The sequence below is a fragment of the Serinus canaria genome (assembly GCF_022539315.1).
Source record: "Serinus canaria isolate serCan28SL12 chromosome 7 unlocalized genomic scaffold, serCan2020 HiC_scaffold_29, whole genome shotgun sequence".
In the NCBI taxonomy this organism is placed as follows: domain Eukaryota; kingdom Metazoa; phylum Chordata; class Aves; order Passeriformes; family Fringillidae; genus Serinus; species Serinus canaria.
In genome coordinates this window covers 2938297-2952283 of record NW_026108147.1, presented here as the reverse complement: position 1 = coordinate 2952283, position 13987 = coordinate 2938297, and the positions used below count along the sequence as shown (strand labels likewise).

The 13987-nt window shown below is 44.4% G+C and overlaps 2 protein-coding genes across 4 annotated transcripts in view; both read left to right on the top strand.

Moving 5' to 3' along the window:
• The window catches only part of LRRFIP1 (LRR binding FLII interacting protein 1), a 103792-nt gene extending 100734 nt beyond the window's left edge, over positions 1 to 3058 (top strand). For all 3 annotated transcript variants that reach the window (XM_050987528.1, XM_050987530.1, XM_050987529.1), the window contains one exon: positions 233 to 3058. In XM_050987528.1, the coding sequence (XP_050843485.1) occupies positions 233 to 343 (111 nt within the window). In that variant the 3' untranslated portion in view covers positions 344 to 3058. The remainder of the gene's footprint in view (positions 1 to 232) is intronic.
• A 3347-nt stretch (positions 3059 to 6405) lies between these two features.
• RBM44 (RNA binding motif protein 44) lies at positions 6406 to 13674 on the top strand. Its single transcript, XM_050987539.1, has 11 exons — positions 6406 to 7149; positions 7265 to 7290; positions 7882 to 8049; positions 8404 to 8587; positions 8678 to 8703; positions 9550 to 9748; positions 9946 to 10036; positions 10402 to 10604; positions 12103 to 12248; positions 12369 to 12515; positions 13184 to 13674. Exons 1-10 carry the CDS (start codon positions 6406 to 6408, stop codon positions 12508 to 12510), a joined length of 1929 nt encoding a protein of 642 aa, XP_050843496.1. The 3' UTR covers positions 12511 to 12515; positions 13184 to 13674.
• The last annotated feature ends 313 nt before the right edge of the window (positions 13675 to 13987 follow it).

Below are 13987 nucleotides of genomic sequence, written 5' to 3'. Positions count from 1 at the left end.
ACCTTGGCCTTTTTTGTTCAGCATTCTGTAAATACCCTGGTTTTTTGGCAGTGTGCTTAAATACCTGTGTGTGTAGCCTGCAAAGCAGTTTGACTCTGCTAAAGGAGTTTTCAGCTGTTTTGTGTTCTAAGTTAACGTAGTCAGTGTTGGCAGCTACAAACCTTGCTGTGCCTTTGCAAAGGGATAACACAGTGAAAGTCACGGTGTTTTTCTGCTTCCTTCCTTCCTTCAGCTCCGTTCAGCACTGGACAAAACCGAGGAGCTGGAGGTCAGCAACGGCCACCTGGTGAAGCGGCTGGAGAAGATGAAGGCCAACCGGAGCGCTCTGCTGTCCCAGCAATAGCCACCCCCTCCCGCGGGAACCGCCGCTACTCAGAACCGGAACGCCGCCGCTTCCGCGTCCCGCTGCCTGGGACCCTTCGTGCCATCGCCTCCCGAGAGCAGGCTGCCCCAACACCTGCTCCGTGCCTCCCCGCGCAGATCCCAGCCTGCTGCACTACATCCGTAGGAGGAGCCGATCCACGTGGCTGTGCCCGCGGGAGCCCTCCCACGCCGAGCTCTGGGGACATTCGAAGTACAACACGTAAGAAGCACATGGAATTCTCCATCCTGAGGGCACAGCAGCCATTTATTGCCGTTTAAAACGGCACTCAAAGAAAACACTTGGACTGGAATTTTTGTGTCTTGCTGAAAATTTTAAAACAAACACTGTAAGTTTGGGACTTTTCTCCTGACAGTATCTGTAATTTAGTGACTACGGTAGAGTTATTCATAGTAGGTTTTTCATTTACAAATCACTGTGGAACCACAAGCCATTACAAAGCAAAACTCCTTCAGTGGAAACCATGGAAGAAGATGGTCTTGGAAGCAAAAGTGACCTTAAATGACTTTGCCAATAAAACAAATGTGTTTGGAGGGATTTTTGCACCGGTAGAATCGTGAGACTCTTTTATTTCAGGGTAAATAGGCAATAGCTTCATTGGATTTTCAATTTTTATTTGTATTATTTAATCCCTGCTCTTGGAGTTGAAGTAAATGACTTTTAAAGGATGTAAGGTTGCATTAGTAAACCAGCATAAGGCCGTGTTTTCAGAAATGGTGGGGTTTGCACTTGGGTCACTCTCTTTGGTGCATTTATCAAAGCAAGTGTCATTTGCTTAAACAAAATATGTAATGGGTTTTTTACATCAGAAACTATCTGCTGGTCCATGACCTACTAGGAAACGATGCCGCTACAAAATACAAGTCTGATTTTTAAAAGAATAACTGCTAAGTAAAGAAGCACTTTAGAAAATATTACTGCCTATGGGTTTTCTACAGCTACGGAAGCAGCGAGTTATCTCCTTCTAACATCACCGTGGAGGTTTTTCCACTTCTCACGCAGAGCAGCGTGACCCTGAGATGTTGCAGGCGATCCTTGCGTGTGTAAAAATGGCACACGGCTGGCACTACAGCTCTGGTTCATCAGAACTCATTCTGAATGTACTACTCAAAGGAGAGCAGCAGCTACCCCAGGAACAAAGCTGCCTGTCCCACCTCAGCCCTAACAGGAAAGCCGGTCCCTCTGCAATCTGCTCACGCAGTGGAGCAGCGTCTCCTGTCCCACGGGAGCGGCCGTGGCTGCCTCAAGAGGTTCTGCCAAGCCAAATCCACGCCCAGGAGATCACATTTCTTCCTAACTTGGTCTTCAGACCCTACAATCCAGGTCTTTCCCCAGCCTCCTCCTCGCAGACGGGAGGTTAGAGCAGGAGCCGCTGCTATTTCCAACGCAAGGGGATCTCTGGGATCTTCCTCGAGCACCTTCACAAATTCAGTAAACCAAAACCGCTGTCTGAATGTGTTTCTCTGGTTTGGCTAGGAAAAAACACCCTCGTCTTCATCTCTTCCAAGTGCACAAGGAAATTTAGGAATGAAGTACTGCAGTTATTATTCCAGGAAAAGGATGAAGAAGGCTTTTTTTGTGCCCCTGGGGAATTATGTCCTTGTTGATGAAATGTGGTGAAACGTGGGGTTGGAAGGAATATTTTTAAATTAAATTTCCACTCCAGTTAGGGCTTTGGGTTTTTGGGTTTTTTTAAATTGTTTTTGAGAGAAACATTCAGGTGCAGAGCCAGGTTTCTTGTGGAATACCTCAAAATGGCTGTGGATACCAATTTACAATTTTCTGTGCATGACTTGTGTAATTTCTGGTGTACAAAGCCTCGGGGGCCTAAAAAACAAGGAAAGGGATTTTCAGAATGCAAAAAAAGATGCTAAATAGGGCATCTTACCAATGGTAAGGTGTGTGATTGCCACCAGTCATGATTTCATTTGTGGCAGCAGTGCAAGCTGCCTCTCCTGGCAAGGCTCAGGAGAAACAACCCAGCAACCAAGCATTGGTCCAAAAGGCAAAAAGTAACACTTTGTTCATCAAAAAGGGATGTGTTTGTCATTTTGAAGTAGATTTCATCTCACACCCCATAAGCATCAACCTCATGACGGAAATCAGATGTGTATTTCAACCTGGATATGCTCTTAGTAGAAACCTTTGTGTGTAATAAAGTAGGTGAATGTTGAAGCCACATTTCCCCCCCTCCCCTAACTTTCAGTATGACTTAGCGTTAGAATAAGGGAAGAAAAAGAACTGGTTGGTTTACTGCAAACTGTTCTATGTTTTTCTGTGAAGAATGTACAACAACAACAACAGGGCTTTGAATGGTGATAATAGCACATGTCCCAGTCCTAAAATTTGAGCTCCAAACGAGAGCACCTCGGTACCCTGAGAGCGGGGCCGAGGTGGCGGCAGCCGGGCGAGGAACAGCTCCTGGGGGAACCAGGATGGGTTTTCCTACAACTTCTGTTTCAATTTGTTATCCTCTGTTTTATTTTTAAATGTTACATGATTTTTATCGCTTGCAAATGGAATGTTAGAATGTTACCCAAAATGTTTTTGGTTTTGTTTTTGTTGGGTTCCCCCCCACCCCCCACAATCGCTCTGTTAGGAAATGTGAGCGTGGAAAAGGAAATTCATTATGAGCAGAACTCGCCAATAAAATGTCACTTGTTTGGGTAGTTTTTATGGAGTGGTCTGTCCATGCTGATGTTACCAGTACAGGTTCTCTTGGAAAATACAGAAAATTCAGGGTGATATGGGTGTAACAACTCATTTTCCTTTTCAAAACATTGCTGCAAGATCACACAAAACATGAGCAACACTGGTTGGGAAATGTACAAATTCAGGGGCTTGTGAGGGCACTGGTGTGAGACTACCTCCAAATATCAACATTTTTAGTGGCAGGATGAACATGCACCTTCAAATTTCAACATTATAATAGCCAGGTGCACTGGGGCAGGGGGAGGACTGGGACAGTCCCCCATCAGGAGAAATTTCAATGGTGTTGCTAAATGGATTCATTCTCCAATTTTATTTATGGTGAACACAGAGGTAACCCACACAGTAGCTTTCCCTGGAAGAATCCTTCACGAAGACTCCTTCACAACAGAAGATAGCTTGGTTCATCAAAAATATATTATTTTAATATTAAATGTCCTCTTGCCCTGATGTGTTGCCAGAGCTGTCACTTATATGAAAGAGATTAAGCAGGAGAGGAGTGCTTGTCTTCGCTTTAGATGCTCTAAACCATCGTATGTCTCTAAAGGTTAATTTTAGGCAACTGAGTGATGTTTTACACACTTCATTATGACCTTTACACATGTTTAAATGAAGAAGCAGAGCCCCTTGCACAACATGGACCTGTGTGGCAGGTAGGTTTGTCTGCGCTCCTGTAACACACTCCTTCAGCCTGGAAACTTTCAGGTAGGTTTTAATGTTTTTTTTAGGCCAGAGGAGGTTAGAGCTGGGTATTAGGAGAAGTTTTTCCCCCAAAGGGTGAGTTGGGCACTGAACAGGCTCCCCAGCGAATAGTCACGGCCCCAAAGCCGAGTTCAAGGCCCTGCCAGAGTTTGGTCAATGCTCTGAGGCACAGGGTGGGATTAGTGGGGTGTCCTGTGCGGGGCCGGGGGTTGCACTCCGTGATCCTCGTGGGTCCCTTGTAGCAGAGGATAATTCTGTGAGTCTGTGGTAGCCGTACAAGAGCTGCTGCGCTCCCTCCCCGCCGGCCGCGCTTTGGTCTGTCAGTGCTCGGCGGCGGGAGAGCCGAGAGGGGACAGAAGGGACCGTGAGGAGAGAGAGGGGTCCGTGAGGGGAGAGAAGCGTCCGTGAGGGGAGAGAAGGGACCGTGAGGAGAGAGAAGCGTCCGTGAGGAGAGAGAGGGGACCGTGAGGGGAGAAAAGGGACCGTGAGGAGAGAGAAGCGTCCGTGAGGGGAGAAAAGGGACCGTGAGGAGAGAGAAGCGTCCGTGAGGAGAGAGAGGGGACCGTGAGGAGAGAGAAGGGTCCGTGAGGGGAGAGAGGGGTCTGTGAGGGGAGAGAGGGGTCTGTGAGGGGAGAAAAGGGACCGTGAGGAGAGAGAGGCGTCCGTGAGGGGAGAAAAGGGACCGTGAGGAGAGAGAGGGGACCGTGAGGGGAGAGCCGTGAGGGGACACGGCGGCCCCGCCTTTGAGGGGATGCCGCGGTACTGTGTCTGAGGGCACACGGTGCCACCGCCTTTTAGAGGATACAGCAGTACCGATAATGGGGGGATATGGCGGTACCGGCTCTGAGGGAACACGGCAGTACCGCTTCTGAGGGAATATGGCGGTAGCGCCTCTGAGGGCATACAGCGCTACCGATTCTGGAGGGACACGGCAGCTCGCCTTTGAGAGAATACAGGGGTACCGATTCTGAGGAAATATGGTGGTTGGGCCCCTGAGGGGAGGCGGCGGCCCCACTTTTTGAGGGAAGGGGGGAGGAGGCGCAGGCGGGAAGAGCAAGATCCGCGTCCGCCAATCAGGCGTCGGAGCGCTGCGCGCCGCAGCCAATGAGCGCGGGGTGCGGCGGCGGGCGCTGGGTGCCCCTGTGGCAGGGCCGTGAGGGCTGCGGTCGGGCGGTGGCGGGCCCGGGGCTTCATGCGGCTCGGGCGGTGACCGGAGCGGGCCCGGGGGCTTCATGCGGCTCGGGCGGTGACCGGAGCGGGCCCAGGGTTTCGTGCGGGCGGCGGGACCGCGCCTCAGCCTGTCCTGGAGCTGTGGTGAGGCGCCGTTCTCCGGCCTGAGGGTTCCCGCCGGGCGAGCGGGAGCACCGGGTTGCCCTCAGGGCTCCCCCAGCCTCAGCCGGCGCTGCGGCGGGGGCGGGCTCGGCTGTGGTTCGGCATTTGGTTGTATCACTAGCAGCGACGAGGGGGGATTATTGTACCTTATCTGGGGTGTGGAGGTGTTTTGGATCATGTTCGCAAGGGAAAAGTCACTTCTATGTGACAATAATGTTGAGATTTCTGTACAGGCAACTGGAATGTGCTTTGGCAGCATTCGGCTTTTAAATTGCAGAGTCGCTCAAGCTTCATTAGGGGGTGAAAGTAAAGTTAATGTAGTAAAAAAAGGATAAGGTTTTGAGGCAAAATAACTGTAGAAGTGTATAATTAAACCGTGGAAGTGTTCAAGTTCAGGTTGGAGGGAGCTTGGAGCAACCTGGAATACTGGAAGGCTTGACTATTTGAACATTTGAATATTACTCCTTATTCCCCCCCACCCCCTGGGGAAGGGCTGTCAGAGACAGTGACTGGAATTTGGATGTGTCATTTAAGTAGTTTAGCAAGCAGATATAATTGAGAAATACAGCTAATGTTTTATGTATTGCTTTCTTTGTTAGAAGCTTCTGAGGGAAGGCAGAGAAGAATTAACAATATTTCTAAGAAAAAAGCTTCACAAAGAGCATCTTGCTTTCTCTCTGCTTTTTGTTGGTGCTTGTTACCAAACTGAGTTTGCTGCAAGTTCAGAGCAGGTGTATTGCTTTAGTCTGGTGAATTGTCCAGCTTCCTTCTATTGCTAAATGACCTTCCTGTGTTCCTTTACAACGTTATGATTGTAAAGATTCCCAGGTTTTCTTAGGGCTTTGTCCCTGATAAGTTTCTTCTTGCTTCCCCAGAATTAAGAGGAATATGCTTTGATTTCCCCCTTATCCAACACCCAAGAGATTTTTAGATTTTGGGAGGCACAGAGCTCAAAGTCCACTTTTTCCTTAATATAATACTTTTATTTTAACCCTTTGTGTTCTGTATAATGTCACAGGGATTCCACCAATTCAGAAATCAGCTCTTGGGATTTCTTTAGGAAGGTGCTGTAGAATGCTGACCTGCTCTAGTAGCACACAGTAGTTGAAAACAGGATGGTTAATTTAATGTGGTTTTTTTTTTTTGTCCTTCTGTATGGTATGGAGCATCTTGAACTTCTCTTCATTTTTGTTAAGGTAGGAAGAGCCAAACCAGTGACGTTGAGAGGTTGCAGTGAGTTGTGTGATTCCCTCTGAGGAGGAGGAGAGCGTGTTGGTGCCATGGAAGTGGAAAAGAGCAGCAGAAGGAGCTGCTTCACTCAGACCTCCTGCCTGGGTGCAGATTTAGGGGAAGACTCACAGCTGGAGTATCTCAGTGCTCACGAGGAGTACGAAGAGGATAAGAACAACTGGAGTGAGTTTTCTGAGCAGGAGGAGGTTGGAGAGGTGAAGGCCACGCCACTGGTTGGTGACAAGGTGCCACCCCAAATCACAGCAGGGGAAGAAGATTCTGGAAAGAGCCAGAGACCCACCCACAGCGTGGCAGTGGAGCCAGACATTCCTTTCCTGCCATCCAGGGAAGAGGCCCAGCTCTCTAAACACGGAGAGCCCTCCTACTTCAGCAGCTGTGAAAAACCTGCATTGTGCACTCGTGGTACCAGCAGCACTGCAGAGGATGCTGAAACCCAGCTCCCAGTCCCTGAAATCCTCCCTGGCAAGAATCCTGGGGCTGCCGTGGAAGCTGCAGAGAAATCCTCTGGTGGGAGCCCCAAGGCTGTGAATTCAGAGCGTGGTGAAGCCCCGAGGAGCGTTGCCAGTGTCACTGTGGATGCTGGCTCTGATTCCAGAGCTGGATTCCCAACCAGCAAGAGCAGCAGTGCCCAGATCTATCTGTGCTCCAGGGCAGTGAGCACAGAGGTAACCATGATGAGCAAAACTCAGCCTGTGGGGTGGCTGGATCAAACCTCTGTGGATGCTGCTTCCAACACGGAATGGTCCTTAGGAGCTCTCAGCTCACACCTGCAGGTAATTGACACAAAACAAGAAGGGCCCCACCAGACCAGATTGACAGAATTTTGTTAATTTTAACTTGTCTGCATGAGTTTTAATCTGACTTTTTTTTCTTTTTTTGGAAAAGCAGGAATCCAGAGATCATCTGTCTGACAGGTGAGTCAGGAGTTGTCCTTGGTTTTGGAATTTGAGATCCTGGATCAGAAGTTTTTTTTCATGACTGAAAGGTTGTCTGTGGCTTGGCAAAACTGGTGGTACTAAAAGCTTGCTGGGCAGCAGTTTCTGCTGCAGGGGCCTGGACAGGTGAGAAGAGTGAGCTAAAGACTTCCTGAAGTTAAACAAAGACCAAAGCAGCCTTGTTCTGCAGTTGCAGGCCTCCAGAGATCCTTTCCAACTTAAACTATTCCTGTGTTTGTTCCTAAACTATTCCTGTTCCTATTCCTAAACTATATGGCTGTGGAAACAAAATTAGTGTGTTTGCAGATCCACAGCGTTGCTAAGTTTCTTTTTGTTCTTCAGGCTTCACTTTTTGGATAGAAATTACGATGTGCTTGTGCAGTTCCCACCTCTCAGATAAAACTGACTGTAATGCTACAGTCATTATTGGGGGCTAAAAAGGATTTTCCTTAAATCATATCAGAAATAGCTTCTGGCGAGCTCCTTGCTTCAAAATAAAACACCAGGAATGTAAACAAAATCTTGAAGCCCTGGAATAAATATTTTGTTATTGTTATTATTATTTTAAAGGTCAGAACATCCCAACAAGCAAACTGGGAAGAATTCTGCATCAGGCTGCTGTCAGAACATCCTGCAGAGAGCAATTGAAGCAGAGCTGCAGCTCCTGGCCATCCATTACGAGATGTGCTACCAGCACTGCTTGAAGGTTTATGAGCTGGCTTTGGAGGAAAACACCTGGCTTGGGAGGCATGTGCTTTAATGTCCTTTAAAATAAAATGGGTAACTGCTTATCAGGCAAAAATTGCTAAATGCTACTGGTAGATTCTCTCCATAGCTTCTAGGAGTGTTTATAATTAGTGGTGTTATCCAGAGGGACCCCCAAGCCTTATTTCCAGCCTTCATTTTTTTGTAGCATTCACAGTCCCAAAATCCTGCCTTTTTTCCAGGAATAAAACTCAAGTGATGCACAATATAATTCACGTTCTATATACCATAATGTAGAGGGATCTTTAAACCCTGTAAAATCTTTGGGCATCTCGAGAAGCTGTAAAATCCATGAAATGTCTAAACTGATGTTGCATTCTTACTATATTTTAATAGCTGTGAGAAAAAGGCTGAGTTCTATTCATCTCTGCTGTTGGTCTTGGATGAACTGGACAAGAATTACAGTAACATGAGAAGGGAAATAAACATGGGCATACCTTTAAATGAACTTCCACCACTGTCAGTTGAGCTAAAGTTTTCCCCACTCTCTTCCTTTTACATCCCCTCCAAGGTAACTTCTTAACTGTTTTGTTTTTAATGTAAATTGTTTTATAATTCAGATAATCATAGTTAAATGTTTCTCCTTTTTTTTTCTTGACAGTTTTTCAGAAAGAGTCTTTACTCTGAGTAAGTAGTTTACATTTGTTGTTGTACTTACTAAGTTAACTGAGGAATGAGTTTATAAGATGTCAGACCTATAATTTCTTTATTTTGGAGTGCATCTTGTTGGTTCAGGCTGTTTACTGAAAGATCAGCATTGCCCTGTGGGTACAGTGGTTTTATTTTAAGGGCATTTTTCCTCTGTGGTGCTCTAGTATGCAGAGCAGGGAGTGTCTTTACTATCTTTATAGTAAAAGTTATCAATTTCCAGGTCATTCTCCTGGTTCCCTGCTTTCACTTCTAAAAATCTTTGTCTACAGTTACAATGGTGCTAAGCAACAAAAAACTCCCCAAAAAATCCCACACCACAAAAACCCAAAAAGACTTTGCTGCCAGCAGAGATAATTTCAAGCATACAGATAACATTAAGAAATAATATGAAGCTGTTTTGCCAAGATTATCATTCAGATATGAATTATCATAGAAAAATAACTTCTTATTTCAGGCAGGCACATGACAGAACACGTCCAGAAAGCCCATCCAGTGACCTTCTGTAAGTGGAGATGAAAACAAATGTGGCATGAAGTTTTTACTGAATTGGGTAAACTGCTAGAGACTGTTTCAAGTTTCCTGTTAAGAATAAGTGAAGTTAATAAAGAAAAAGCAAAGGCAATTGTTTTGTTTTGTAAATAATTAGTCAAAGTTGCACAGGTATTTTAAATTGTAAGGAATACATCTGAGCATTACGCAAAAAACTATTAAGATATAATGAAAAAAAGCATATTTATTAAGTATATTTATTTTACTGTGAGCTTCTGGAAATATTTGAATTACTGTAGAACTTAAAATTGTTGTCCCATATTTTATATGAAATTCTTGGATGTGTTTTAGTGATCTTTCAGGTGAAGGGAAAGCTGACTTTGAAGAACCAAAACGTCAAGAAAAGGGGATTTTTGTCAATATGGTAGGGAATTCTTCACTCCTGGGTTTTGGAGATGGTCCAAATGATGTTGAGAAGTATTTTCTCCTTATAGGTGCCCGCAAATGTGATCAGAGTCTTCAGGGCTCTCAGCCTGGGATCCTCTGCCACTGATGGCAAAATCAGCTCATATGTTCATAATTTTAATTGTTCTTTCAAAATAAAATAACTTGGGGGTTCTTGAGGATGATCAGCAGATTTAACTTTTTAAAATTCCCCCCTTTTATGGGCTGATATTCTGAAAAATAATCAGCTGGGAGTGCTGGGATGTAACTGAAATGTGTTTGTAGGACAACTCACAGACTGATGGTGATCAGCCAGGTGACTCTGCTTCTTCTGAGACATGGGAGGAACTGCTTAAAGATCAGCCTCTGGAACGTGGTGAGTGATCTGCTCCCAGTAAAAATAATCCTTTATTCCTGAGCTAAGTTCTCAGGGGAGGAAGGACACCCTGTGTAAAGACATGTCTGTGGTAACACAGCTGCCCTTTCTGTGATGGAATGTTTATAAATCAGCTGTAAAATTGATTGATAAGTGATAATAGCTCTGCATTAATTACTTACATCTTAAAAAAAAAAAAGTTTCTACTTAAATTAGAATTCCAAACTAGTAATGTCACCTCTTTGAAATGTAACACCAAGAGATGTAAGTAGCTGAAATCCTCTTCAGCACAAAAATTTGATACTCATTTATGTAGCATACCATGATTTAAACTTTAACACTTGAATTTTATCCCAACTGCCAAGGCTGTGTAAAAAATGAGGAAGGAAGTGAGTATTGGTTTGATGCTAAGGAAGACTTGTCAGTGGCAGATATTTCAGTAATGTGCAAAGAAATGAAAAAGCAACAAGGAAGACAAGACTCGAGAGGTAAAGTTGTGTGCTTTAAGCTGATAAACCAAATAATGGTGTTTATTATTGGAGTGCTCTGTTCCTTCTTCAAGCTTAAGTAAACTTGGAATAAATGCCAGCTGAGTTTTCAGATTTATTTTCTCATTCTCTAGCAGTGAATCCTTGTACTCAGCTGTCTTCATTCATCCATGTTTTTTCCCTGAAAACTTCACCCACAGTGCTTGAACTCAAATTAGTAAATGCCCAGCCAATCACATAGATGGAAATATTTCCTTTTTTTCTCCTCCTCCTTCTTTTTGTGCTTCCTTCCCGTGCTGGACTGTTCAGATGCAAATGGTTTGTGTTTGGAGACTGGAGTCATGGTTGTGGTGAGAAGTGCCAGGGTGTTGAAGCAGAGAGCTTGGGGGTTCTCTGTAGCAGCCTTCAGCACTGGTACTTTACTTCAGAGCTGTTTCCTCTGCCTCTTAAAATCTCAGGAAACACTCAGTGAAAAGGTGTTCCACAAACTGAACTGCTGTGGACACTTATTTTCTGTTAGAGTTCTCAAGACACTCATTTTCTGTTAGAAGATTCTCTTTCCCTTAGTTTGTTCTAAGGTGTTCTCTCTGGGCTGTCCAAAATCTGCAAAGAATGTCAGCTCAAGAGCAATTAGCAACTCTTTGCTTTCTTACATTTATTGTTAGAAGTGAAGATAGTGGTGACTGGGAAGGAACATTCTTCTGTTCCTGTTGGTGGCTCAAAGCCCTCAGTGCCTGAGGTAAGTCTGTTCTTAATTTGTAGTGGCAGTTTGTTTCCTCTTGAAGGTTTCTTTCATACTCTGCATTTACTACCAAGTGCCCTGATCTGAACTCACCTACTCAACAGCTGGCACATTCTTTACTTGGAGATAATCAAAAGGGAAATAATTATTACTAACACTCCTTTGTGTGGCAGACTAAGAGCTTTAAATCTTCTTGTCACATAACATTTAATAGACAGAAAATTATGTCAGGATAGGAAAATACAGTACATATTGGTAATAAATTTGTGACAGAAGAGTGAAAGCACCATTCTTCTGCCACTGCATCTAACTATGACACTCCAGCTGTTTTTTCTTAATCCCAGGACAGTTTGGAATTTCCCCATTTGCACTAGATTTTTCATCTTGTATAACAGCAGGTTTTTTAATGTAAATGTCACCTGGCTTTATACAGAAAAGATTTTGGGGTAATGAATGGGAAAGAAACTCTTGGATTTTCTAGCATAAATCTAAGAAACATCTACAAAGAGTGTTTTGTATTGGCTCAGCCTGGTCCTTGGAGAGTAAAGGGCAAATCAGTAATTGCTGGTGTTGCTCACATAAACCACACAGATTTGCTGTCTTTGGGGATTTCCCTTTAAACATGCTGCTCCTTTGGGAAATGGTAATGGGATCTAATTTAAAATAAGTTAGATCCAATTATTTTACTTTATTAGAATAAAGCAGGAATAAGATGAGCTTTGAGGTGCCTTCCAACCCAAACCATTCTCTGGGTTTAGGATTTTATATTTATTCAGTATAACCTGTACAACCCTTAACTGATGCTTTTTTTTTTCCTTATTTTGATGCAATTTTAGGATCCTGGGGAAAATTCCCTGCAGAAAATATCCACTTCTTCCTCTGTGAAGCCATCTGGTATCTTTGTTTCTCCTTATGCACTGAACTTGAGCAGCTTTACCAAGTTAGTAAGGAGACTTCAAGAAAAGCATCCAGGATTTAGCAGGTCAGATGGTGAAGGTTCTTCTCAGCCCTGATTTGCAATGGAACCAGTATCCATGCTAAATAATCACTAAATGTGGGGCACAGAATGTGATGTTAACATTTATTTCCTCAAATCCCACAGAAGTGAAATTGTGGAGGCTGTGCAGGAGGTGAGGAAAATGAACAAAGGAGTCCTGAGTGGCTTGGCCATCAGTTCTATTGAGGAGAAGGCCTCTGGCATTCTGAGGAGTTCCACATGCTGCTCTCAGCAGAAGAAGCACTGAGAAAGGTGAATATTCCAGCCCAAGGGAATAACCCACCCTCCAGCCTGACTGGATTAATGCAGCCTAAAGCCCTGCAGGAGGTGCCGGGGTGAATCCACTGGAGAAGTGGTTTATAAAGACTGGGAGCTGTAAAACAGGTTGTATTGTATAAAACTGGTGGTTAATTACTGAATATGGGGATTTTGGAAGGAATTTTGAATGAGTTAGAGACTGTACCTCTGAGTTTCTAGATGATGTGGTTTATTTTTCTTCTATATAGATGGAAAGGTTGAGTTTGGCTCACATCTTTACTGCATGGTTCAGAAGGTCACAAGACCTTAAGTTATAAGACTTTTTAAGGCTTTATTGACCAATAAAACACTGTTAGCAAGGATATTTATGTTTGTGACCCAGTTTTAAAGTACTTTGTCATACGGACTCATGCTACAGTGTAAGCTTTCTTAGCCAGTCATGTTTTGACACACAAACCTACAGTACTGCATTCTAAACTCCTTGTTTACCTTTGTAACTGCTTTTATTTTTTTCTGTATCTTAAACTCTAAAGTTTTCTCTTCTTTACATGTTTCTTCTTTAAACTATAAATCTACATTCTCGCTTCTAGCACCTAAGTTTGGAAGCCTTTTCCAAGGTCTCAGATCAAATCCTGTGTTTAATTCTAAGCTTTGGCTTACAGGCCCAAAGTTCTGAGAGCTCCCTGTAATTTGGATTCCAACGCAACTGGAGTGCTTCGCTGCTGAGCTGTGTGGAGGGCGCTGTCACACATGTTCGGTGCAGAGATGACACCTAACGGCCAGGCCTTGTGCAGCCTCTCATCCATCCAGAAATCCCAGCCCTGGCTCCCTTCTGCATTCAGACACCGATGGTTTCTGCCTGGGGGCCAGCCCTGGGCTGGAAACCTGACAGAACCAGACTGTGTCTTGTCTTTTTCTCACACCAATCCCTTTGCACGATCTTGGGGCACTGCAGGAAGCTGAAGGTGCTGAAACCACAGCCCAGAATCTCAGGGAGGTGTCTGTCCATCCTTGCTTTAGTCTCCTGCTCAGCTTGGTGCTCTGCTTGTTTTGGGTACCTCCTCGCAGTGCCATTGCCACATTTCCTGCAAAAAGGAAAAGTCTTCATGTTAATCTCCTGTTTGACTTTCACAGGACTGCAGATAGGGACAGAAACTCCTCCCCAAAACGTTCAAATCTTTTGTTTGGAAGCATTTTCAGTCACTAAGGTTTTAACAGCCTCAATGTGTTGTGCTTTCCTTGTGGAGTGATTATTTGGTTTTCCAGTGGTGCGTGGGCTCTGCGTCCTAATTGTTCCTATTACAGTATTTTTTTCCTGTTGTTTTGTGTGGGAGATGATGACTTTATAATTTTATTTTCATCATGAGGGAGGTGGGAAATGGCCAAGTCATTAATAAATAATGGGGAGAAAAAAATCCCCATTTTCTATACTAAGGAACAAGTACCTAATACATTTAAGAGAAGGT

Coding starts and splice junctions, on each gene's coding strand:
- RBM44 (XM_050987539.1), top strand. CDS start 6,406: ATGGAAGTGGAAAAGAGCAGCAGAAGGAGCTGCTTCACTCAGACCTCC. Junction 7,291..7,881: donor AGAGATCATCTGTCTGACAG/GTGAGTCAGGAG, acceptor ATTATTTTAAAG/GTCAGAACATCCCAACAAGC. Junction 10,037..10,401: donor AGATCAGCCTCTGGAACGTG/GTGAGTGATCTG, acceptor CCAACTGCCAAG/GCTGTGTAAAAAATGAGGAA.